The sequence below is a fragment of the Onychomys torridus genome, chromosome 23, assembly GCF_903995425.1.
Source record: "Onychomys torridus chromosome 23, mOncTor1.1, whole genome shotgun sequence".
In the NCBI taxonomy this organism is placed as follows: Eukaryota; Metazoa; Chordata; class Mammalia; order Rodentia; family Cricetidae; genus Onychomys; species Onychomys torridus.
The window spans coordinates 58,574,605-58,600,628 of NC_050465.1; the positions used below are offsets into that span (position 1 = coordinate 58,574,605).

The window sequence follows — 26,024 nt, forward strand, 5'->3', positions numbered from 1 at the left end:
GGGGAGAGAGATAGGGATAATAACTAGAGCTGAGTGAGAGAGTCCAGAAAGATCAGTTAGAATTGGTCATGGAAGCATAGCAAGTGGAGGGGTGATTTAAAGCAGGAAACAGCTCAAACAAAAGCCAGGGGGTGCCTTAGGGAGGGGGGTCCTAGTTCAGCTGTCCTCTGGAGTCCCCTGTGCTCATCTCTGCCATCCCGCAGGGACCACAGTGGAGGCAACCGCGACCTCAGCCGACGGCACAGGGACTGTCGGGTGTATGGGAGCCCTCAGGATGGCATCCCCTACCTCACCCAGTAAGTCCCTGACCCAGACATGGTGGGCGTCTCCTACCTCCTGCCTTCAGTCTTCCAGGGTGTCAGCAGCTGGATCTTTGGTGACACCCTACCTAACTCTTAGACAGCCAAGTGGAATCCATGTAAAAAGACTAGCCCAGTTTGCCCCAAGATGACCCAGCCATGGCCAGAGGAGGAAGGCTGTGAACTGAGACCCTGGGCACCTGTGTCTTCACCCTGCTGTAGAAGCCACCCTCCCATAGCCACCTCAAGTCTGGGGTGGTAGCCGTGACCGGCGTGGCGCAAGCTTGAATTCCCTCTTCTCTGTTGTTTCGTGCCTCAGCCCCCTGTGTCATCAAGATGTGGTTAGTGTGGGACGGCTTCAGATCCGGGCCCTGGCCACCCCCGGCCACACGCAAGGCCATCTGGTCTACCTGCTGGATGGGGAGCCCTACAAGGGTCCTTCCTGCCTCTTCTCAGGGGATCTGCTCTTCCTCTCTGGCTGTGGTGAGTTTCTGCAAAAGAGGGGGTGGGGGGGAGAGACAAGGGCCAGAGCAGTCACTGTCCCATGTCATGTTTGGAAATGTTGATTTCCAACATCCCAATGGCTGTTCAGCGGTCACCTCCACTTGTGTTACCTGATGGTTTATGTTCTCAAGCTCACAGGGGATGGATGGACCTGAGGGGAGGACCCTTTAAGTAAAGACCCCGTAAAGTACTGATTTCCACTGGGTGAGACCTGTTTCCCCAAGATAGTGACCAGGAAGAAGAAGCCATGGAAAGTCGAGGATATTTAAAGGAGAAGTTAGCACTGTAGGTGGGTGAGGACCCCAAGTCCTAGACCGCAGAGTCCCATAGGGCAGCCAAGTCTAAGACTCTCTTGGTGGGAGGGTCGTCTCTACCTGCCAAGCCTGGACCACAGGAAGCCAGTCAGAAGACTCAGCAGCCTTGCCCTCCACATGCCACCATGTGTGTGTAGGGCCTCACACCAGCTCTCCCATAAGGAGGGAGTAGATGCCTGGGGACAGCCAGGCAGGGCTCAGTTGAAGGACTGGTGGCTGACCCAAACTGCCTAATCTGGGTCCTGCCCCACCCCCTCTGTGTACCTGATAGCATACTTGCACACCTGACCCCATGCAGGACGGACCTTTGAAGGCACAGCAGAGACCATGCTGAGCTCACTGGACACTGTGTTAGACCTGGGGGATGACACGCTGCTGTGGCCTGGTGAGATGCCCCCCCCTCCTCTCAGCTCCATGTTTTGCCTGGTAACAGGGCCCTCCCAGTCCCTCATATTCCTGGAGACTGGCAAGCTCAGTTCGTGGCCCAGAGGTAACACAGCCAGTCCTCCAGGGGTGGGGGCAGACACTGACCTCCCTCCTGGAGTGTGATACTGGCTATATGATAATCCATGCCTTTCATGCCACTGTCCCCTCCCCAGGTCAGCCCTTGGCCTCTTGGGAGTCCTGAGGACTCAGAGTCCTGGAAAGCTATCTAATTGTTCTGATAATTATGATCAAAGCCCAAACAGAAAGTAGCCTTTGCTCATCTGAGAAAACAGTAAATCTGGTCCACATGTACCCACTGGCCTGTATTTGATACAAGAAATCACAGATACCTTATTTAATCCACAGAACACATGCTCATCTGTGTAACGGATGCTGTATGCAGCTGTCACTTACCAGGCTCTGTTCTATGCACTTGGAAAACCACAGTGACCCCTGGGCTTCACACACACACACACACACACACACACACACACACACACACACACATCAACTCTCCCCAAATCCCCCTACTCCCCTCCCCATCCAACTTTTTTTTTCTTTTAATTTTTTGCCTGGCATGTTATATTCTCTTCTCCACTTACCAAATTAAAAAAACTGTGGCTTAGGGAGGTGACAAGTCATAAGTGAAGTCATGCTGGGCAAGATAAGAGGCTAACTGTGGCCTCCCAGAGCCCAAACCGCCGTCCAAACTGTCTCTGCCCCTTACCCCGCAGCAGTGCCCATGGTTGGAAAAGCAGCTTTGGTGTTGGGGTTTCCCAAGAGCCCTGCCCTCCCCTCTGACTGCTGGGTAGCAGTCTGGTGAAGTAGGAAGGACTTACGACCTCACCACCAGTCTCTCTTTGCCTTGCTCCCTGGCCCGGCTGGCCTTGGCTAGGACATGAATATGCAGAAGAGAACCTGGGCTTTGCAGGCGTGGTGGAGCCCGAGAATCTGGCTCGTGAGAGGAAGATGCAGTGGGTGCAGAGACAAAGGATGGAACGCAAGAGCACCGTGAGGCCTGGGGAGTGGGTGGGATGGGGTGTGGGACTTGGCCACTCATCTAGCCAATGCCTATTGCTGCCCAGCCTGGGCCTGCAAGCATCTTCTAGAGCCCTGACCTCTTACCCTAGGAGGGTAGGGGCTAGAACAGACATCCTTGTATTGGGTCCCTTTTCCAGATTCCACCCACCCACCCCTGTGCCTCTTGCCCTGCAGTGCCCATCCACTCTGGGAGAGGAGCGCGCTTACAACCCATTCCTGAGAACCCATTGCCTGGCACTACAGGAAGCCCTGGGGCCAGGGCCAGGCCCCACCAATGATGACAACTACTCCCGGGCCCAGCTCCTGGAGGAGCTGCGCCGGCTGAAGGACATGCACAAGAGCAAGTGATAGCCCCAGCCCACCCCAGTCCAGGCTGTCCCCGCAGAGGGCAAGCCACCCACCGCCCACACCTCGCCATCCTCGTCATCACTAATACCACCGCCGCCGCCGCTGCCACCATTGGTGCCATAGGCAGCACCATTCCTCCAGACTGTTCAGGGAGGGCAGAGCCCAGGCAGTGGGACCTAGAGGAGGAAGCAGCAGAAGGCTGGGAGACCCCACACAACACAGCTGGGTATTTAGGGTAAGAGAAAAGTAGCACCTGGGACATCTCTAGACTCTGCTGCCTCAGAGGGTCTGCCTCCCTCCCCCGCCTGTGGACCAATAGCCAGATCATGAAGGCTGCTGCTGTTGGCTCCCCATCCAGAGGCCACACCCCCACTGGAGCCCCAGAACCCAGGAAAGCAGAGCACTGACCAGGCTAGTCTGGCCTCCACCTTTCCCCATCCAGGGTTGTCGGACAAGCTCACCCTGAAAACAGTGATGTAAGGTGCGGTGCCTGGGAAAGTGGTCACCAGCAGGGGCGGCCAGACTCTGGGTGACCGAGACTCTAAGCTCCATCTTACCCACCCTGCTGAGACATTGCCAGGCAGAGCCATTCCTAAGAACACCCAAGGGCTGGAAGCCTGGCTCTGGCCCATCCCTGACTCAATGAATCCCCCGAAGGCTAGAGCGAAAGGTCCCTGATTGCCAAGGAATCTTCTGCCTCAGGCCAAGGAGACACAAGTCGCTGGAATACAGAGCCACACACCATGCACATCTGTCCCTGGTCTGCCACTGGCCTCTGCTCCTGCCCCAGCTCACAAGGGCCTGCCTTCCCAGGGGAGAGTGAGCTGTGGTCTTACCAGAGAGATGCTGCGTCCTCCTTTGGGCCCTTGTTCTTAGGAATTCCTGTCCGCCCTTCTGACCTCCATAACATCTCTTGCTTTATCCTCAACTCTTTTCTTCCTGAAGTCATTACAGGCTGATCTTTCAGTCCTGGTACTTATCTATCCCCTCGCAGTTTGCCAAAAAAACTTCCATCCCCACGTGATTTCCCACTGGAACCCCGGGGCCCCAGGCTGGCAGTGTACAGAAAGCAGAGGTCCGTGGAGCAAGGAGCTCCAGTGAGCGGCAGCTTCCGGGACCCCAGGCCTGGGTCTACCCCACTGCTCACCCCTCGTCCCGCTCTGCTTGTCCTCTGGGGCCACCGTGAGGACCGCCGTGACTGTCTAGCAGGCACACATGGGTTAGCCAGGAGCCACATCCCCCTGTGCCAGGGCTGTCCGTCCCTTCGGGTGTGCAGTGCCCTCTGATGATCCTCTGAGATCCCCCGCGCCCTCAGTTTCTACTCATCTGGCCTCGGCTGCCCTCTCTGGCCCCAGCCTTTGGAACCCACTCTAGCAATACCACCAGACTAGTTAGCCTTCCCCACTCCCCAGACACACGCAGTTTCCACGTCTTCGTGCCTTCGCTCACGCTGTTCCTTCAACTGGAATGCCTTCCCGCTCCTCCTCCTCCTGCCTCCTCTGCCTGGCAGCCGCCTCTGCAAGAGCCTCTCACAGCACCCCCCACTCCCCAGGAAGGCATCCCTCACCCCTGTCTTCCAGGCTACCTCCGCACCTTGTACACGCTTCTCTCGTGGCGCCCATCACGCTGTATTTTACTTGTTTACATGTTTGCCTCCCCTTCTAGACTGTGAATCCTTAAGGGCATGGACTGTATCTTATGCATCTCTGTATTCTGCGCCTAGCACGGTGCCTGGCACACAGTAGGCGTTCAATAAATGTTGAATGAATGATTTAACTCAATGACTTCTTGGTGTTGCTGCTTGCCTGACAGCAGCAGAGAGCCTGTTCCAGGTCTCAGAAGTGAGGATTACTACATGGGAAGAGCTTTGGGCAGCCTATCCTGTACTAGGCCCTGGGTTCAATCCCCAGTAGCACCAGAACAGCCCAGAAACAATGCCCTCCACATAGTCCTTCCACAGCCCGTGTGTTCTAGTTCAGAATCTGCAACGGGGGTGCCCCGGTCTTTCCCTCAGCTGGAGACACACAGGACACCACTAGCCACAGTCCAGCAATGAAGAGCACTTCGGGAGCACAACCTTGGCTACAGCTTGTCTCTTTTTCTTTATTTTGGTTTTTCAAGATAGGGTCCGTGTAGTCCTGGCTGTCCTGGAACTGGCTCTGTAGACCAGGCTGACCTCAAACTCAGAGATCCGCCTGCCTCTGCCTCCTGAGTGCTAGGATTAAAGGCGTGCGCCACCGCCGCCGCCACCACACCCAGCAGGCTTTTTCCTCCTTCTAGCTTGTCTTAATGCATCTGTAAAAAAAACCCAAAAGAGCTATAGCCGGATGTGGTGCACGCCTTTAATCCCAGCACTCGGGAGGCAGAGGCAGGCGGATCTCTGTGAGTTCTAGACCAGCCAAGTCTACAAAGAGAGTTCCAGGACATCCAGAGGTGTTAAACAGAGAAACCTTGTTTCAAACAACAAAACAAACAAACAAACAAAATTGGAGTCCTGTTGACGTCTTGCTTTATCTCATTGAATTTATCTTTTTGTGGATACTTGTTTTTAGTATACGAGGCTGGTTTTTAGTTCATGAAGGTAATTAAAGGTATTTATTTTCTTTTTTTTAAAAAGATTTATTTATTTACTATGTATACAGAATTCTGTCTGCATATACACCTGCAGGTCAGAAGAGGAGGGCACCAGATCTCATTATGGATGGTTGTGAGCCACTATGTGGTTGCTGGGAATTGAACTCAGGACCTCTGGAAGAGCAGTCAGTGCTCTTAACCACTGAGCCATCTCTCCAGCCCAAGCAAGCACTATTTTTTTTTGTTTTGTTTTTGGTTTGTTTTGTTTTGTTTTGTTTTGTTTTGTTTTTCAAGACAGGGTTTCTCTGTTTAGCTTTGCGCCTTTCCTGGATCTCACTCTGTAGCCCAGGCTGGCCTCGAACTCACAGAGATCCACCTGCTTCTGCCTCCCGAGTGTTGGGATTACAGGCGTGTGCCACCACCGCCCTGCCAATATTTCTTAAAATAGGAAAACATGAGGGTTGGGGATTTAGCTCAGTGGTAGGGCGCAAGGCCCTGGGTTCAATCCTCAGCTTAAAAAAAAAAAAAAAAAAAGGAAAACATGAAGTAAAGTGCCCCCTTGCTGTGGTAATACTCCTACAGGTGGCCTTGTATGGTTGAAGACTATTGCACACTGGCACAGAATCATACCAGGCCAGGCTAGAATGGTTTTCCCACCCTGGCCGAGGTTAGCCTCCATCTTAGGCATGGGATGGGTCACAGTTCTCGCCTTCCTCATGCAGACTAGCTCTGTGATGAGTCTGGCTCACTGCTGTCCTAAGTGGATGAGCCCCATGTCCTCAACCACAGTCACTCTGGGCATTCTCAATGGAAGGAGCTTTCATTGATAGTTCTTGGGCTGGGGAAGCATTTCCATGGGCCTTGGGGATCCTCCTAGCTGACTATCCACTTTGAATGATAGGTGAGCATGTACAGCTGCAGCTGATGCTTCCCAGACAATCCCGGACAATCCTACCATGAGTTTTCTGTTCATTGGACAGTGGGTGACATCAGCCTTAGACCCCTGGGGATCAGTCCCCACTCCGTTCTGCTTGGCAATGTCTTGGGCAAGTAATTTCCCTGTCTTATTTTCTATAAGAGACTATAAGAGGGATGGCATCTCCATGGCTTGGGTAGGCAACCTGAAATTGAGATACTCCAAGTCACATCATGATGACTTTAGGCACGGGCAGAGCCAGGGATCCAGAGTATCTTCATTAGGGGGCAGATGCAGGAGGATTACAGGTTTGAGGGCAGACTGGACTACATCCTGAGACCCTGTCTCATAATAGCAGTACCGGGGTGGTGGCACACACCAATAATCCCAGCACTTAGAAGACAGAGGCATGGGAGTCAGGAGTCCAAAGCCAGCCTGGGCCACATGGTGAACTGGAGGCTCACTTGGGCTACATGGAGGTGTCTCTGGCCTACTGTCTCAACCAGCAACAGCAAGCAAACCAAAAGACTTTTTTTTTAACCACAAACAAAAATAAATAAATAAATAAATAAATAACAAACAAACAAACAAATAAATAAATAAATAAATGTATCTTCGTTTATCTCCGCTTTCCTCTGTATTCCTTTCTGTCTTTATCTTCTGTCTCTCTCCTTGCAGGACACAGATGGTCTCTAGAAATTTCAACCTCACCGGCTACCGGTTCATCAAGCCTAGCAGACTCCCCTTTAGTTCCAGGAATGGCGTTCTATTGGTCCATCTTGGGTCATCTGACCAAGGATGGGCTCTATCGCTCTCCTCTTTATCACATTGAACTGGGAGGGGGAGGAGCCCCAAACAGCAGTGACTGACACTTCTAGAAGCAAATACCTAACAACCTAAGCATAAGCTTCCACCAACCCCCGCTAGAGGCTGCTGAGGAGCATTGGCAGGGAAAGGTACTTGCAGCCACTTTGAAAGGGGCTGCCTCAGATTTCTAGGGCTCTTTAGAGGGAAATAGAGGTGAACACATGGAATGACCCCAAAGGTGTTTGAATAGCACACAGTTTCAAAAGTAACCAGCAAATGGTTCGTTTTTGTTCATTTCTTTCCCCATATTGCAGAAATGAATGTGGAAGCCGTGTGTGTGTGTGTGTGTGTGTGTGTGTGTGCATATGTGAGTGTGTGAGTGGAGGGGGCAGGTGCTGGGACCATCTTGATTTCTGAAGCCATGCTCACAGAGCAAAACCACTGAAATCAGGTGGAAGGCCCTGAATTCTAGACCAGCCAGATCCATACAAGGGAATCTGTTTCTAAAGAAAAAAAAAAAAGGGAGGAAAATCGAATTGGATGAGAACCTGATCCTGAGGGTCTATACAAGCCAAGTTCCGGCCAAATGAGAGAGGGGATTTGAAGTTGGGTTGATCTGGATGCAAAGATAAGTTCTGCTTCTGATAAGGACTGCATGCAGCCCAAGAGAGGTGACTGTCACTGGGTTTTGCAGACTCCTTAGAACTCCAAGAGAACCACAGTGTCATTCAGCCAAGGAACAATACCTCCTTCAACCAATATTGTAACAAGCACAGGGCCAGTCCATTGGGCACTACAGCAAAGTGTTCAAAACAAGAGCTGTGGCCAGGTGTGGTGGCACAGGCCTGTAATCCCAGTACTTGGAAGGTAGAGGCAGGGGGGATCGCTGTGATTTTGAGTCCAGACATATCTACATAACAAGTTCCAAGCCAGCCAGGGCTTTATAGTGAGGCTGTGTCGCAAACAAACAAACAAATAAGCAGCAAGGACCCTGGAGCCCCTGGTGGGTTGGAGTCCATGTTCCTTTTTATGGGCAGGTGGCCTTTCTAAACTGGGTGCATCATCTGTGATGAGGATGGTACCAAGACAAGAAGCTTGCTCTGAGCACTGAAATTCCACATGATCGACAACTACATGAGGCATTCTGGTGCAACCTAAGACACATGACATCCTAACTTTAAAAAGAAATTGGAGTGTATTGGTGAGACCAAAAAGGAGGGTTTTTTTTTGTTTGTTTGGTTTTTGTTGTTTTTTTTTTTTGTCTAACTTTACAGAAATTCATATTATCAAAGCAATATCAAAAAATATTTAATGGGATTAATCCACACAGTCTATTTAATGATCAAAGCAATATATTTGGGGGTAACTCACAATCACAGGAGATTTATTGGAAAGCTGAGCTATGTCCCACCCTGAACAGCTTGGTTCAAGATCTCAGTATCCAAAACCACAAGGTAGCCAAGAGAGGGCCTATGTGCATGCCAGGTTTTCAGGGTCCCTGGTGGCCACCCCCTAGAGGCAGGTACCTCAAGGTCATAGGCAGGTATAACAGCTGCAGCTGCCTCATTAAGGGTGGTGCTCCAGGGCATGGCTCAAACTGCTACCCACTACAAATATTTTTTAAAGAAGCAGTCTTGGGCTGGAGAGATGGCTCAGTGGTTGAGAGCACTGACTGCTCTTCTAGAGGACCTGGGTTCAATTCCAAGCACCCACATGACAGCTCATAGATGTCTGTAACTACAGTTTAAGGGGACCTGACATCCATAGCAAAACACCAAAGCAGATTAAAAAAAGAGAGAGAGAGAGGTTGTCTCAAACTATAGTTCTGGCTGGGCCTGGAAGTCCCTATATTGACTAGGCTGACTTCGAACTCACAGAGTTCTACCTGCCTCTGCCTCCTGAATACTGGGTCTAAAGATGTGTACCACCATGCCTAGCTAAAAATGTAATTTTAAAAATGGCCAGCAAGATTCATATTTTAGTAAAGGCACCTGCCCCCAAGCCTGACGATCTGTGTTTGATTGCCCAGAACTCACATGATACATAGATAGAACTGGCTCCCAGAGTCCGGTACCTGCACTGTGATGCCTTACGCCGCCTTGGTGCAGTGGGAAGGGGCTTGGACCTGCCTAGGCTCAGTGGGCCAGACTCTGCTGACTCCCCATGGGAGACCTTGATTTGGGGGATCTGAGGATATAGGATGGCTTGGGAGGGAGGGATGGGGAGATGGGAGGATGGAGGAGGGAGGATCTATGCGTGGTATTTAGAGTGAGTCGAAAATTTCTTAATAAAGAAAAATGAAAAGAAAAAGAAAAAGAAATAGACCATAAAAAAATATATATAATTAAAAAAAACCCTGGCTCCCAGAAGTTGTCTTCTGACCTCCAGATACATGCAATGTCATGCACCCCCATACACAAATAATACAAGAAATTTAATAAATTTTTCTCTTTCTTTTTTTGTTTGTTTGGTTTTTTTATTTTTATTTTTTATTTTGTTTTCAAGACAGGGTCTTTCTGTGTAGCCCTGGCTATCCTAGAACTCATTCTGTAGACCAGATTCAGAGATCTGCCTGCCTTTGCCTCTTGAGTGCTGGGATCAAAGGCATGTATTGTTTGAATCTAAAATGGTCTTATAATAAAAACCCAAAGCTGGATATTAGGGTGAAAGCTGAAAAATCAGAGAAGCAGAGCAGCCAGCCACTAGTTCTTACCTCATAAAGAGAATGAGTTCCTGTTTCCTCACTCCATATATATATATATACCTTTCTCTGTCCTGCCGTATTTCTTCCTGAGATTAAAGACATGTATGCTTCCCAAGCAAAGGCATGAGATCTCAAGTCTGGGATTAAAGGTGTGTGCCACCACTGCCTGACCTCTATGTCTAATCTAGTGGCTGGCTCTGTCCTCTGATCTTCAGGCAAGTTTATTAGGGTACACAATGTATCATCACAGGTGTGTGCCACTACTGCCTGAATTTATTTTCATTTTTTGAGACAAGAGCTTCATGCAACCCAAGATGGCCTCAAACTCAATATGTAGCTGAGAATGATCTGGGTTTCTGATTCTCTTGCCTGGACTTCCCCAGTGCTGGAATCACAGTCATGTATCACCCAATTGCTGCCTGAATGCGTAGACTCAAGTCCCACTGCCTCTGGTCCTGCCTTAGCTCCGTCAGAGATTAGCTATGTGATGTTTGGAAGCCACTGAGCCTCTCCATGCCTTAGTTTTCTTATGCACTAAGTTGAGGTAATAAAGCATGTCAGCCAAGCATGGTAGTGCACACTTGTAATCCCAAAACTTGGAAGATAGAGGCGTGGTAATGACAAGCTCTAGGCCAGCCTGAGCTACATAGTAAGAACTTATCTTTGAAAGCAGTTAACTCTGCAACTCACACATGGTTGAACCTATATGATAACAAGTATTCAGAGACGGGTAATACCTGGGGGGCCTCACCAACCTAAGACAGAACGCCTGTGTGGCCTGGACAGGTGTCTTCATGATGGCTAAGGTGACCTGCTGATACCCACACAACCTAAGTCAGAAGCTCATTTTTCAGTTAAGGGGGGGGACCTATAGGGCCCTGGCCCCCGTTTTGGGTAACTGTTGCCTTGCTTGCTGACCTTGACCTTGATATCCTCCCTATGCTAATTCCCTGTGAGATTCCACCCTCCTGAATGCTTAAGGGAAGTTCCTTGTTTGTGTATCCTGCATATAGGGCATTAACAGCTTAGATGCAAGATTGTAAAACATGTAGCGAACTTCTGCCCTCTGGAGTTCTCCCACTGTGCTGTAAGCCTGTATTTAAGGCCTCCTTCCTCCTTCAATAAATGGCATTCAGCATTCTGCTGAGGCGAATGACCAAAAAAGAAAGAAAGAAAGAAAGAAAGAAAGAAAGAAAGGAAGAAAGAAAGAAAGGAAAGAAAGAGAAAATCCAAAAACTGAAAAAGAAGACAGAGAAAGAGAAAAGTTTCTGAGTGATTTTTTTTTTACTTCCTGAAAAAAAAACAAAAACAAACCAACAAACAAAAAACTCAGTGTGGTGGCACATGCCTTTAGTCCCAGCACTCAGGAGCCTTGTGGACTTCTGAGTGTTCAAGACCAGCCTGCTCTACATAGTGAGTTCCGGACAGCAAAGGTTATACAGAGAGACCCTGTCCCCAAACAACAACAAAGCCCACCAACCAATGAGTTGCTATACCTCTCAGTGCCATCATCATTATGCCTACATGTATGAACGCTCCTCTGCTTGTGAAGATCTCCGAGAACTTGCCATGGGATGACAGTAGTGAGGTGAAATGGAGCAAGCTATGAGCCACACAGTCCTCTGCAGAGCATAGGCTGCTCTGCCTGGCAGGCTGAAAGCTGCAGATTGTGAGAAAGATGAACATCATTTGGTGGGCCCAGGAACGAGAAATAAGTTTCTACTGAATGTACGTGGCTTTCCCACCGTCACAAAGGCGACGAATGTATGGGAGGTTGAGCCACATCGGAGGTTGGAGACTATCCATATTAGGGCTATAGCTCACAAAGATAATCAGACAACCTTGAGATGGATTCTGTGTGTGAGCCTAGGTCTGGCTTTAAACTCCTGATCATCCTTCCTCAGAGTCAGGAGTGCTGGGATTCCAGGCATGAGTCCACTACTTCTTCTTCTTCTTGTTGTATCTTATGTATTTAGGTGTTTTGCTGGATGTATGTACGTGCACCACATATGCGTCTGGTGCCCACAGAGACCAGAAGAGGGAGTTGGATCCCACAGAACTGGAGACAGTTGTGAGCCATCATATGGGTCTTGCTTGGATTCAAACGCGGATCCTCTAGAAAAGTAGCCAGTGCTCTCAACAGCTGAGCCTTCTCTCCAGCCCATTAGTCTGTTACTTCGAAGAAAGTTGTAGTAACCGGTTTCCCCTTGCCTCTTACGAATGTCAAAGGCTCCCTCTGCTGGACAACCTCTTAAAGCTTGGGCTAAGCTCCAAAGCCTGACAAATCTAGGCTCAGTAAAGTAGGTTGATTGCCCTTTAAGGGGCAGTACCTAGCTTCCGGTTGCCATGGAGACAACTAGCCACAGACTGACTGATCCCAATCAGCATGTCTTCCAAAGTTTCCCCCTCAGGTGGGAAATGGGCTGCTGATCTGTGGGTAGGAAGAGAAAAGATCGCTCCCCCTTACAGTCTTACCTGAGCGTGGTTATTCAGCTCTTGGGGACAGGGATCAGGACTAAGGTGCCCCTGCCTACCCTGCCCTTTTCCCCAGGGTCTGACATCTTAGCTTCTCCTTCTTCTTGTAGGCTCCAAAGTCAAGGACCTGCAGGTAAGCCGGCCGCCGCCGCCCCCGCAGGAGCAGCAGTCACTCCTAGAGGCCAATGCCGAAGCCATCAACTTCCTTAACTCCTTCCGTGAGCCAGAGGGTGGGGTGGGCATGGCAAGAGGTGCGAGTCTGCGGGGAAAGGAAGAGAGGATGCCTAGACGGGTCCTGTCTCTCTCTCTCCCGGCTTGATTCTCTTGAGACTCAGAAAAGACCTGATAGATACCTATTTGCTAATGTTTGTGGAGGGACAAGCCTGGGGGGGGGGGCGCTCCACCAGCTGGTACCAGCTGATGACCGGGAAGGAGACACAGCAAGAGGTGAGTGGGTGCTGCTGAGGGTCTGGAGGATGGGCCTGAAGAGGGCTTCTCTCACCACACAGGGGTGGAGGAACTGCTGTTGTTCTTCCCGGAGACTCTGGCCGTGGTCTCAGACACGGGGGTCCCTCAGGGAGAGCTGACCATCGATGTGCAGAGAGGGAAGTACAGAGATGACCAGGGCATCTTGACGCACTGTGTGACGGTTCACGCCTCTAGCCGAGGCTTCATAGATAAATCACTGTGTGGAAGCTCCCTCCTAGGTAGAGTTCAGCTACCAGCTGCCGCGTACCACATCTTCCCTCCAAGGGCCCCCGCTCCAATCCTTGTATCCTCAGTTCAGGACCTGCAGCCCTTGACTTACCTGGGGACTAGCAAGGCATGGGGGGAGGGGGGCGAGGAGGAGGGCAGTGACGATCACCCTGTCATTCTCCCATGGCCACACTGCACCAGCCTGGGCCAGCACCTTCCCTAAGGGTCCGTCCCAGATTCCTGTCTCCTGTGACATCAGCACTTGCTTCCCTATACCCCAGGCTACCTAACCAATAAACTGGAGCTAATGGAACAACACAGCCAGGAGTTCATCAAGGTACTTACTCCCAGCCTCCCCTAGCCTTGCCCCTGGGTCGAGAGTAAGCAAGAACACGGACCCTTCACGGGTGGGAGGGACCCCAGGTGAATACAGCACACTGCTGTCTACCATCAACTTATCACATGCAGCTTGACGACCAGTCATCTCCAGTGCAGCCCATAATGTTCTATGGAGTCACAAATGGAGCCCAGCCCACTGGGGCCTGCTCTGGCCGGAAAGCCTGTCCATTTCCCAGGGCCATGTGACTTGGCCTTTCCCAGAGCCTGGCTAGTCCCTGGAGCCTGTCACTGCTTAACCTTTAAATCTGGCTCTGTACCCCTCACCCAGCCCTTTCATAACTTCCTCTATGGGGCCATGACCTAGCTAAACATGGGAGATGACTTGGGCCTAACAGCCTTCTCAGAGAATCTATTCCCAGCTTCAAGCCTGTGTTCTGTTTGGAGGTGTACCCCTGTTTGCTTTCCCATTACATAGTATGGCTCTATTCCTGGCCTCCATCATAAATGGAAGGCCTTCCTCCTCCTCCTCCTCCTTCCTTCCTTTTTTTTTTTTTGTTTGTTTGTTTGTTTGCTTTTTGTTTTTTGAGTTTCTTTGTGTAGCCTTAGCTGTTCTGGATCTCGATCTGTAGACCAGGCTGGCCTCAAACTGAGAGATCCACCTGCCACTGCCTCCTGAGTGCTGGGATTAAAGGCATGTGCCACCACCGCCCAGCCCTTCCTTCCTGTTTTTGAGACAGTCTCCTAGCCAGACTAACCTCAAGCTTGACATGTCACTGAGGATGACTTTGAATCTCTGATCCCCCCACTTTCCCCTTCCAAGTGCTGGACCACTACATCAGGCTACGAGACTTTTTGTTCATCTGTTTGTCCCATATTTTTATCTTTTTGCTTTATCAAGACAGGGACTGTGGTAGACAAGGTTGGGCTCCAGCTTAATCCTCCTGCCTCTGTCCCTCAAGTGCTTTGATTATAGGAGTGCATCACCATGGCCAGCTGTTTGTCATCTTTTTTTTTTTTTAAAGATTTATTTGTTTATTATGTATAGTGTTCTGTCTGTAAGTATGCCTGCTGGCCAGAAGAGGGCGCCAGATCTCATTACAGATGGTTGTGAGCCACCATGTGGTTGCTGAGAATTGAACTCAGGACCTCTGGAAGAGCAGTCAGTGCTCTTAACTGCCGAGCCATCTCTCCAGCCCTGTTTGTCATCTTTACATTTTTGTTATTTTGGGGGAGAACACAAATGTGGAACTCAGTCAGAGGACAAAGTTTGGAAGCTGGTTCTCTCCTTCCATCAGAGACGGATCCAGATTCCAACTCAAGTTCTCAGGCTTCTGAGAAAATATTCTACCCACTGGGACATCTTGCTGGCCCTGGTTATCATTTTTTATTTTAGATCCAAGTCTTCACACTTCTATTTTGTCTTTTATAAAGAATACAACTGAGCCGGGCAGTGGTGGCACACGCCTGTAATCCCAGCACTGGGAGGCAGAGGCAAGTGGATCTCTGTGAGTTCAAGGCCAGCCTGGTCTACAAAGTGAGTTCCAGGAAAGGCTCCAAAGCTACACAGAGAAACCCTGTCATGAAAAACCAAAAAAAAAACCAAAAAACAAAAAACAAACAAACAAAAAAAAAAAAAAAAAAAAAACAACTGAAGCTGGGTGGTGGTGGTGCATGACTTTGACCCCAGAATTCTAGGAGGTAGAGGCTGGCAGAAGTCTGTGAGTTCAAGGCTAGCCAGGTCTACAGAGTGAGTTCCAGGACAGCCAGGGTTGCACAGTGAAACCTTGTCTCAGAAAATAAATAAATAAATAAAAAAAAAGACTGACTATATTTGCCAGTGCTTGGGAGGCTGAGGCAGGAGAATTGCTGCAAGTACCAGGCTATCCTGGGCATCATAGGGAGTGCCAGGCTATTCCGAATGACTTTGTTTCCGGAAATCAAAATACAAACAAACGATGGAAGACAGGGTGGGCACCAGCTCCTCAGGGGTGAGCACTCCATTCTCCCATGTGCTCTGGCCTTTAGTTTCCCATCCTCCCCATGGAACGGAAGATGAGCATTCTGAAGCAGGATGACCAGCTGATTGTGACCAAGAGCATCAAGGAGGGTGAGGTAAGAGCGAAAGCCGAATGGGAACCACCTTCCACATCCTTAGAACCACAGCAAGGGAGGGACAAGCTTGTGTGAGGCCAGGTGCCCAGACCAAGGGCCTTGAGATGAACCACACACCCAGCACCCAACACCCGGCTTGAACACCTGCTGCCTCCTCTGAGCTCCAGGTCTCTGACTCAGATCTTCCCCCAAACAGGAAACGAAGACCGGAGTCTCTGTTTTCCCCTGTCAATCACTTAACGGCTTTGTTTCCAATACCGCCAACCTGGTGCTTCTGAGGGTGATGGCTTGGCAGCAGTCGGTCCCCAGTGGTGCTCGCTTCCTGGCCTTGGACACGGAGGGCAAACTATGCCACTGTACCTATGTGAGTACTCTCTCTGGGCAAGGGAGTTGGCCTGGGGGCAAACTAGAAGGGTCCCAAAGACCACGGAGGTGGGAAAGACAGACGTGAAGGAGAGAGTGGCTACCAAGGTGGGTGGGTATTAAGTCATGAGGATGAAACGCAGTAAGGCAGGGCAGCAGCAGGAAAGAACTGAACTTGACAGAGGGAAGTTTGAGGGTGGAGCAGGTGGAGTGAGTGGGCAACGGGAAGGTGAGAAACAACCGTCTTTGAGCGAGCTTCAGAAGAAGGAACTGTAACAGAAGTCTGCTTTTTAAGCACACCTCCTCTAAGGCTGGAGAGACGGCCCAGTGACACAAACATGAGGACCTGAGTTTGACGCCCCCAAACCCATACATGTGGTGCACACTTATAGTCCCTGAACTGGAGAGGTGAAGACAGCCTGGTCAAATCAGGCAGCCTCAGGTCCCAATGAAAGGCCCTGGGTGGGGGTAGGATTGCTCAGTGGTTAAGAGCACTTACTGGTCTTGCAGAGGACCTGGGAACAGTTCCCAGCACCCACAAGGCCTCTCACAATCCTTTGTAACCCATAATCCAGGGGATCTAATACCCTCCTCTGGCCTCTGAGGGCACCAGGCATACATGTAATACATATATGTACATATGTGTATATATACATATATATGTAGGCAAAACATTCATATACATAAAAAATAAAAATAAATATTTAAAGGAAAATAAAATAAGGTGGAAGGCTCCTGAAGAACACCAGAAGTTGTTCTCAGTCACACACACACACACACACACACACACACACACACACACACACACGCTATAGATCATCTAAAGCCAGGCATGGTGTCATGTGCCTATAACTCCAGTACTTGGGAAGTAGAGAGAGGAGGACCAGGGAGTTCAGAGTCATCTTAGCTGCCTATTATTTCAAGGCTAGCCTGTGGTACATGAGATCCTGTCTCAACAACAACAACAAAAATCATACATCATCTAGGGCTTTGAAAGGGCTCAGCAAATGTTTCACCACCAAACTACATCTCTATCCAAAGAGATTCCTTTTTATTAAAATTTTGTTTGTTTGTTGTTTCTGTTTTGTTTTTTGTCTTTTTGTAGCCCAAACTGGCCTTAGCTTCTCAATTCTACCTCAACCTCCCAAATGCTGGGATTCCAATGGCACGTGTGCACCTCCACACCTGACTTTCTGTGTATATGTGTGTGTGTGCACCTCCACACCTGACTTTCTGTGTATATGTGTGTGTGTGCACCTCCACACCTGACTTTCTGTGTATATGTGTGTGTGCACCTCCACACCTGACTTTCTGTGTATATGTGTGTGTGTGTGCACCTCCACACCTGACTTTCCGTGTATATGTGTGTGTGTGCACCTCCACACCTGACTTTCTGTGTATATGTGTGTGTGTGCACCTCCACACCTGACTTTCCATGTATATGCGTGTGTGTGCACCTCCACACCTGACTTTCTGTGTATGTGTGTGTGTGTGCACCTCCACACCTGACTTTCCGTGTATATGCTTGTGGGTGTGCACTAGCACAAATGTACATGCAGGCGTGTATAGGTGGAGGACAGTGAACCTCAGAGGTGTGTTCTTTCTTTCCTTTCTTCCTTCCCTCCCTCCTTCCTTCCTTCCTTCCTTTCCCTTCCCCTTCCTTCCTTCCTTCCTTCCTTTCTTCCTTCCCTTCCTTCCTTCCTTCCTTGTTTTGGTTTTTTGAGAAAGGGTTTCTCTGTGTAGCCCTGGCTGTCCTGTAACTTGCTCCTTTGAACTCAGAGTCCTGCCTGCCTCTGCCTCCCAAATGCTGAGATTAGAGATGTCCATCCTGTCCAGCTCAGTGTTTTCTTTCTTTCTTTTGTTTTTGTTTTTCGAGACAGGGTTTCTCTGTGTAGCTTTGCGCCTTTCCTGGAACTCACTTGGTAGACCAGGCTGGCCTAGAACTCACAGAGATCCACCTAGCTCTGCCTCCCAGGTGCTGGGATTACAGGCATGCGCCACCACCGCCCAGCTTAGCTCAGTGTTTTCTCAGGCTTTAGAAAGCGCTGTCCACCTGGTGTACAGCCTCTCCCTCCCCACACTGAGCTTCGCGCCCTGTAATAAAATGTGCCAACTACGCAACACTCTTCCACTGAGATAGCTTGGGGAAGGGGTGGCAGAGGGGAGCTGGAGCCAGCTGTGGAGAATCCCCAGCTTATCTTGAGAGTGCAACTTGAACTTTGTGGCACAAGGAACTGGACTGTGAAGGATCACTAACCACTGGTGAGCCTGAATGAACCTGGTGAGCAGGAAAGAGCTGGAGGGGACGGGAGCACTGTGGTGAGCAACCGCCTCACCATGTTCCCCACTTGGCTGCTCCAGCAATCCCTGGGCTTCCAGACAATCCAAGTGGGCCACCAGCAGGCTAAAATGTTCATAGTGGAGCAAACCATCCACTCTGAAGAGGGCATCCCTTTCTCCTGCCAGTTCTACCTGCTGTCTGACGGGTGAGCCACTGGTGGGAGGGACTGAGGTGACAGTGTCATGTAAAGTTTGGTGCTCTGACCATGAAGAAAGGTCATGCATGGGCTGGGATGGGGCACAGGGGTCACCATTATCCCCATGATACTGTCAGCAAACATTGTCATTGCGATCTGGATGTATCTTTGCTTTGTCTATCTCATTTGCTTAAAAAAAAAAAAAAAAGTGAGCCCAGGCTAGCCTCAAATTCACAGTCCTCTTGTCTTAGTACCCCAGGTGCTAGGATTTAGATGTGCATTACTTTTTAAGGCAAGGCCTGATGCTTGCCATCCTCTGGGACAGGACCCAAGAACCACAAAGATGAAAAGAGGAAGCAGAGGAAGCAGGGGGTTCAAGGCAGCTCTCGCAGGGACACTGTAGTGTCTTACTTCGGCTGCCATGACAAAACACCACAAGATGAGCCTGGAACAGGTGCTCACACCTGCCATCCCGGCACTTAGGAGGCTGAGACAGGAGGCTGGTCCTAAGTCTGAGGGCCATCTACGGTAGTAAGACCTCCTCCAAAAAAGGCAGGCCCAAGTTAAGGGGTGGCTCTTCTGGGAAGGTGGTAAGGAAGCTCCCTGCCAAGTCTAGTGACCTGAGTTCAATTCCTGGAACCCACAGGATGGAGGGAGAGAGTCAACTCATACAGATTGTCCTCTGACCTCCACACAAGCATGTGCATGCATGGCGTGTGTGCGTGTGCATGCACACACAGGATAAATCAATGTTAAAAGAAAATCACTGGATGGTTTAAACAATGGCCCGCAGGGTTGGTTCCTGGTGAGATCTCTGGGTGCCCCCACCACTCTGCCTCTTCAGTGTGCCAGTGGGTAGACAGCTCTCTCTGCTTTCTCTTTCTGTTTTGAGGACACCAATCCTCTGATTAAAGCCCCACCATTCATTATACCCTTCGTTTGACTTTAGTCATTTCCAGGAAAGCTCCCATCACACTGGGGGGTAGGCGGGTAGGCGAGGGAAGAGCTTGAGCCACAACTCATGCTCAGCACTGTTAGGTCACCACCTGGTGGTACAGGAAGACTCTCCACCAACTTCTTCTGTATTGCTCTACAGGCACCTGGCTAAGAGAGTCCAGGTGGGCTCTCCAGGGTGCTGTATCATCACCAAGATGCCACTCTTGAGGGAAGTGGGTAAGTGGCTCAGGACAGGGTGGGGCCAAGGGAAGATGGGAGGAGCCTGGCCTCTCTCTGGTTCGGAAGGATCCAGCGCTAGGGGTGGGACAGGATCCTTGAACCGGGTGGAGAGGCGGCAGCCCTCCAGCCTCAGACTCCAAGGGACAGGATGGGCCTCTGCCATGAGTCCCTCTCAGCAACAAAAAGCCCATACTTGAGAGTTCCTGGGACTCCCCCTGTGTATGGAGGGATGTGGACACAATTCCCTTGCTCACTCCACTCAGATGTGATTGAGCCTCCGCCCCAGTTTGGTAAGAAGCCCCTGGTGTGGGAGGAAGACCTGGAGCTATACTCGAAATTCCTGAACCAGAAGGTGAGAAAGTGGCTGCAGCCAGCCTAGGGGTCCACCGGCTTTCCTGCAATGGACTTGGGGGAGTGCGGAAATGCGCATGTCCGGGTGATAAGGGGGTCCCAGCCCAGGCGCTCCTGGCCAATCGCGGCGATGCTCAGCCCCGGTCGGGGACCACTCCATGCCCCTCCAGGAGCAGCTTCGCCTCAGCCACACCAGCTATCTGCGGCAGCACCCGGAGGCCGAAGCGCTGGTCTCCGACTTCCTGCTCTTCCTGCTCATCCGCCGGCCCGAGGACGTGGTCACCTTCGCCGCCGAGCACTTCGGGCCCTACGCGATGCTGCGCCCGCCGATCCCTGCCTTGCGCTCCTCACACCGACCCAGCCCTTTCCGCTCGCTGGACTCCGACGAGGAGGAAGAGGAGGAGGAGGAGGAGGAATATGAGGAGGAGGAGGAGGAGGAAGAGGAGGAGGAGGAGGAAGAATACGAGGAAGAGGAGGAAGAGGAAGAAGAGGAGGAAGAGGAGGAGGAAGAGGAGGAGGAAGAAGAGGAGGAGGAGTACTTGTACGCTGATGATGACGACTATGACGATGATGAAGACAACGACGATGATGAAGACAACGACGATGTCGACGACAACGTCAACGACGAGGACAGCGACGTCAGAGACGATGACACCGACGAAGCCGAGGAGGGAAATGTCGACCTCAATAACAAGGATGAGTTGATATTCCAGAGTTTGGATCTGGAAAAGGACTAACTAGGCAGACGGCTGGGAGCTAGAGACTGGGGACGGGCCGGGTAGGGTATCCCGGCTGCGGGTTCAGCAGGGTCCTTTCCCCAGGGCTACTCCGCCAGCGGGGACGACTGTCTCTGGCCAGCGCCTCTTGTCAAAAATGCCAAGCTTTAACTTCGTTTACCCGGCGAGTTTCAGCCTTTCTTCCTAGATGCTCTTTGCACAGTTAACCGTTTCAGAGAAAAGAAATGAAGGCACCCCTGTAACCAGCACTCAGGAGGCTGACGCAGGAAAACCGCTGTGAGTTCAAGCTAGGGCTACACAGCAAGACCCTGTCTCAAAATTCAATTAAATTAAAAATTAAGAGGCGCTGAGGAGGGAAAAACTAAGGCCCACACCACCAATAATCCTAGCACTTGGCAAAGAAGCAAGTGGATCTCTTCAGTTCCCTTCAGTGCGGTCCTGCATGGGCTACATAAGATCCTGCAGGTAGGGAAGCTGGGTTTTAATCTGGAGTTGGCCATCAAAGCCTGCAGTAGCACCCTGAAGCTAAGTATCGTGGCCACCTAGAAAAGAATTTGTAGAAAGATTGCGGAAATGTGAGGAGAGACGCAGAACACCCACCCTTAGCCCCCTCAGCTTCTTAATGTTTCAGGTCGTCCACCATCCACCTTTACACATGAGACTCCCCCAGACTGTGCAAGGGATCCCCAGCCATCCTTTGGGAAGAAAAAAAAAAGGGTAGACAGGTACTCATCACTACCCCTAGGTTCCTTTCTTGCCCCCAGTTCTGGCCCAGTGACTTGTCTGATGCTGGCTGTGGGCTGGGTAGTGTTAGGCAAGCTCCTCTGAGGCAGTTGGTAGTTGGGGTGCAGGCACTGTGCCTCCATTAATGCCTCTGGTCATTGGCCATCGGCCCTGCTGTTTTGAGATGAGAGGTTCTGGGGAAACTCCAGGGTGTCATTCTTGGCTACGAGTTTGGGGAATATAAAGGGAGGGCAGTGTCTGTCTCTCAGAGGGGTCACTTCAGAAGACTTCAGAGAGAGCTGCCACTTGAGCCTTGCAAAAAAAATATTATTATTATTATATTTTAGTTTTTTGAGATGTGGTTTCTCTGAGTAACAACCCTAGCTGTCCTGGAACTAGCTCTGTAAACCAGGCTGGCCTTGAACTCAAAGATCCACCTGCCTCTGCCTCCCGAGTTCTGGGATTAAAGGTGAGTGACACCCCACCCCCCCATGAGCCTTGCAAAATTTTTAATGTCATTTCCCCTCCTTTATTAAAAAGAAATGCATTCACAAGCCAGGTGGCAGTGGTGGACTGCTGCACGCCTTTAATCTCAGCACTCAGCAGGCAGAGGCAGACACATCTATGAGTTCAAGTACAGCATGGTCTGCTGAGCAAGTTCCAGGACAGCCAGGGTTGCACAGAGAAACCCAGTCTTGAAACTCTCCCACCCCCAAATTCATAACAAATGGGGGATAAACCCACCACCAATAAAATCATCTCAGTTCCTCTATCTAGAGGCCTACATATTCATGTGTACACACACACACAGACACACACACACTCATAGGAGGGGTTCTCTGTGCTTTACCCCTGAAGCACCGCCCCTAGTAGGCAACAGGTAACTGCTAGGTACCTTCCTTCCTCCCGGGCGTGGCCAAGGGGGACCCCTTAAGACCTGTGATGGGTAAGTGCTCTCTTGGTCTTGGATGCTGGATGCTGGTGCTGCAGATCAAGGCAGAGTTGGATCGAGCCCCACCCCTCCTGGATCCTGTGACCAACTCCCTTAGGTTTATTGTGAGTTAACCCAGAATAAATCCCTTTGATTATCAGATAGACTCCGTGGAATGTCCTCATTAACACACACACACACACACACACACACACACACACACACACACACACTTTTGTTTTTTATTATTCTGGAGATAGAACCCAGGAACTCAGATATACTAGGCAAGTTCTTTATCACAGGACTTCTTTTTTCTTTTTATTTATTTATGTATTTATTTTTTTTATTTTTACTTTCTTTTTCTCCCATTTTTAAAAATTTATTTATTTATCTGTCTATTATCAGCTTGATACAATATAAATTCTTATCCTAATAGTGAAATGTTTCACTGAGGCTTGCCCAGTAATTGAGTAAAACCAAAACTTATTATAAGCCACAGTCATCCTAGGGTCCCTCCTGATATATAGCCTCCCTGGTTCTGTGGGTTGCAGTCTGATTGTTCTTTGCTTTATATCTAGAATCCACTTATGAGAGAGTACATACCATGTTTGTCCTTCTGGGTTTGGGTTACCTCACTCAGTTCCATCCATTTGCCTTCAAATTTCATGCTGTCATTGTTTTTCTCTGCTGAGTAATACTCCATTGTGTATATGTACCACATTTTCTTAATCCATTCTTCAGTTGATGGGCATCTAGGTTGTTTCCAGGTTCTGGCTATTACAAATATTGCTGCTATGAACATAGTTGAGCATTTATCTTTGTGGTATGTTTGAGCATTCCTTGGGTATATGCCCAAGAGTGGTATGGCTGTGTCTTGAGGTAGCTGGATTCCCAATTTTCTGAGAAACTGCCATACTGATTTCCACAGTGGTTGTACAAGTTTGCATTCCCACCAACAGTGGAGGGAGTGTTCCCTTTGCTCCGTATCCTTTTCAACATTGAATGTCATTAGTGTTTTTTATCTTAGCCATTCTGACAGGTGTAAGGTTTACCACAGGACTTAATCCTAGCCCCTGTCAAGCATTTTTAAACATTTTTTAAAAAATTCCAATGGTTTAGCAAAATGAAATCATACCAGTAATACATGCTTGTTAGTCGGTAATCGGATACTTCATTGTATTACTGAAAATGTTTCAGATATCACCCAGGAAGCTAAAGTCTCTCCCTAGGTCCCACAACAACTCCATTGTGAGTTTTTTTGTTTGTTTGTTTGTTTGTTTGAGCTGAGGATCGTACCCAGGGCCTTGTGCTTGCTAGGCAAGCACTCTACCACTGAGCTAAATCTCCAACCCTCCATTGTGTTTTGAAACATTATTTCATGTGTTCAAACTGGCTTTTCTGGGCCAGGAAAGATGGCTGAGCATGTGAGAGTAGAGTCTGTGCAAGCCTGAAGACCCAGTTCCATCTGTGGGACCCACAGAAAAAGCTGATGTGGCCAAGCATGGTGGCACACAACCATAATCCCAGTGCTCAGAGGCAAAGGCAGGCAGGTCTCTGTGAGTTCAAGGCCAGCCTGATGGCTATGTGATGAGTTCTAGAGCAGTCAGGGCTGCATGGTGAGATCCTGTCTCAGAAACAAGCAAAGCTGGGTGTGGTGCCTTGAATCTGCAAGATTGGAAACAGAGACAGGAGAATCACTCACAGTGGTAGAAATGAGAGAGACCGGGCTGGAGGGAAAAATGGAACCAAATGCATACTGGCACATGGGCATTTGTGTGCATGCTGAACACACATACACACACACATACACACATACATACATACACACATAACTTTGTGTATCCATCACTGTTTCAGCTTTGTTGTTTATTTTAGCTTGTTTGCTCTCAGGACAAAGTCTCATCATGTACTCTATACTAGCCTCAGCCTTTCAAGTACTGGGATTAGAGGTGGACACCATCCTCAGCCTATTAATGTGTTTAGAATACATGTCTAATACCATTACAGCATTCTATCTCCCCGTCTCTCTCTGTGTTGGTCGGGATTCACCGTAGCTTCATGCATGCTAAACACTCCAGCACTGAGGTACACACTCCATTTTCTTTGTTGATCCTTGGTCCTTTTTTGGGGGGTGGGGGAGCATTGTTTGTTTTAAATCTCTATTACAGCCAGGTAGTGGTGGCTCATGCCTTTAATTCCAGCACTCAGGAGGAAGAGGCAGGTGGATGTCTGTGAGTTCCACAGGCCAGCCTGGTCTACAGAGCAAGTTCCAGGACAGGCTTCAAAACTACACAGAGAAAACTGTCTCAAAAAACTAAAAATAAATAAACAAACAAACAAAACCCCTTCTATTACATAGTTTTATTGTGTGTTTATAAGAAGATTAAACTTAAAGAAATTAGGGTGTGTGTGGTTTTGTTTTATTTTTATTTTTATTTTATTTTATTTTATTTTTTTGGTTTTTTGAGACAGGGTTTCTCTGTAGCTTTGGAGCCTGTCCTAGACTAGCTCTGTAGACCAGGCTGGCCTCGAACTCACAGAGATCCACCTGCCTCTGCCTCCCCAGTGCTGGGATTACAGGCGTGAGCCACCACCGCCCGGCCAGGATTTTTTTTTAAGACAGAGTCTAACTGGCCTTGAACTCCCTGTGTAGTCAAGGACTACATGAACTTTTCTGATCCATTGCCTCCACCTCCCAAGAGCTAAGATTATAAGATCACCATACTTGACCTGGATTTTATACTTTGAGACAGCATCTCCCTATGTAACCCAGGCTGGCTCCAGCCCTTAATTTTCCTTTTTTTTTTTTTTTTTTGGTTGCTGTTTTTTGTTTGTTTTGTTTTATTTTGTTTTTTTGAGACAGAGTTTCTCTATGTAACAGTCCTGGCTGTCCTGGAACTCACTATGTAGACCAGGCTGGCCTCAAACTCATAGAGATCCCCCTGCCTCTGCCTCTCACATGCTGGGATTAAAGGTATACCACCCCACCCTCAACTTCCCTTTCTTGATATTAGAAACACTGCTGCATTGACTAACCCTGTGACCGTGTCTTTAGATACATTAACAATTATTTTCTTCCTGTTTTGAAACAGAACCCATAGCTCAGGTGGGTTTAGAAGTCACTGTAGCTAGTTGTGATAGTGGACACCTTTAATCCCAGCACTTGGGTGGTTTAACCGCAGGGGCTCTCTGTGAGTTCAAGGCCAGCCTGATCTACACAGTGAGAACAGGCTGGGGGCTGGAGGGATGACTCAGCTGTTAGGAGCACTTCCTAGAATCCTGAGTTCAATTCCCAGCAACCACGTGGTGGCTCATAACCATCTGTAATGAGATCTGGCGCCCTCTTCTGGACTGCAGGCAGAACACTGTACACATAATATATATATATATATATATATATATATATATTGTTTTTTTCAAGACAGGCTTTCTCTGTAGCTTTGGAGCCTGTTCTGGAACTCACTCTGTAGACCAGGCTGGTCTCAAACTCACAGAGATCCACCTGGCTCTGCCTCCCAAGTGCTGGGATTAAAGGTGTGCGCCACCACTGCCTAGCAAATACATTTTGTTTTTAAGATTTATTTATTTATTATGTGTACAGTGTTCTGCCTCCATGTATGCCTGCACACCAGACGAGGGCACCAGATCTCATTACAGATGGTTGTGAGCCACCATGTGGTTGCTGGGAATTGAACTCAGGACCTCTGGAAG

General features: G+C 49.4%; 2 protein-coding genes across 2 annotated transcripts in view; both read left to right on the forward strand.

The window, feature by feature from the left end:
* Window positions 1-4,713, forward strand: part of LOC118573036 (probable hydrolase PNKD) — a 21,068-nt gene extending 16,355 nt beyond the window's left edge. Inside the window, exons 2-6 of the mRNA XM_036173011.1 lie at window positions 61-296; window positions 619-782; window positions 1,416-1,502; window positions 2,439-2,554; window positions 2,759-4,713. Of these exons, the coding sequence (XP_036028904.1) occupies window positions 61-296; window positions 619-782; window positions 1,416-1,502; window positions 2,439-2,554; window positions 2,759-2,932 (777 nt within the window). The 3' untranslated portion in view covers window positions 2,933-4,713. The remainder of the gene's footprint in view (window positions 1-60; window positions 297-618; window positions 783-1,415; window positions 1,503-2,438; window positions 2,555-2,758) is intronic.
* A 7,565-nt stretch (window positions 4,714-12,278) lies between these two features.
* On the forward strand, window positions 12,279-20,919 carry LOC118573221 (ciliogenesis associated TTC17 interacting protein). Its single transcript, XM_036173446.1, has 10 exons — window positions 12,279-12,344; window positions 12,519-12,626; window positions 12,918-13,115; window positions 13,386-13,441; window positions 15,469-15,555; window positions 15,752-15,919; window positions 18,280-18,404; window positions 19,492-19,568; window positions 19,835-19,923; window positions 20,093-20,919. The coding sequence occupies exons 1-10, from the start codon at window positions 12,320-12,322 to the stop codon at window positions 20,657-20,659; spliced, it is 1,500 nt and encodes a 499-aa protein (XP_036029339.1). The 5' UTR covers window positions 12,279-12,319; the 3' UTR covers window positions 20,660-20,919.
* The last annotated feature ends 5,105 nt before the right edge of the window (window positions 20,920-26,024 follow it).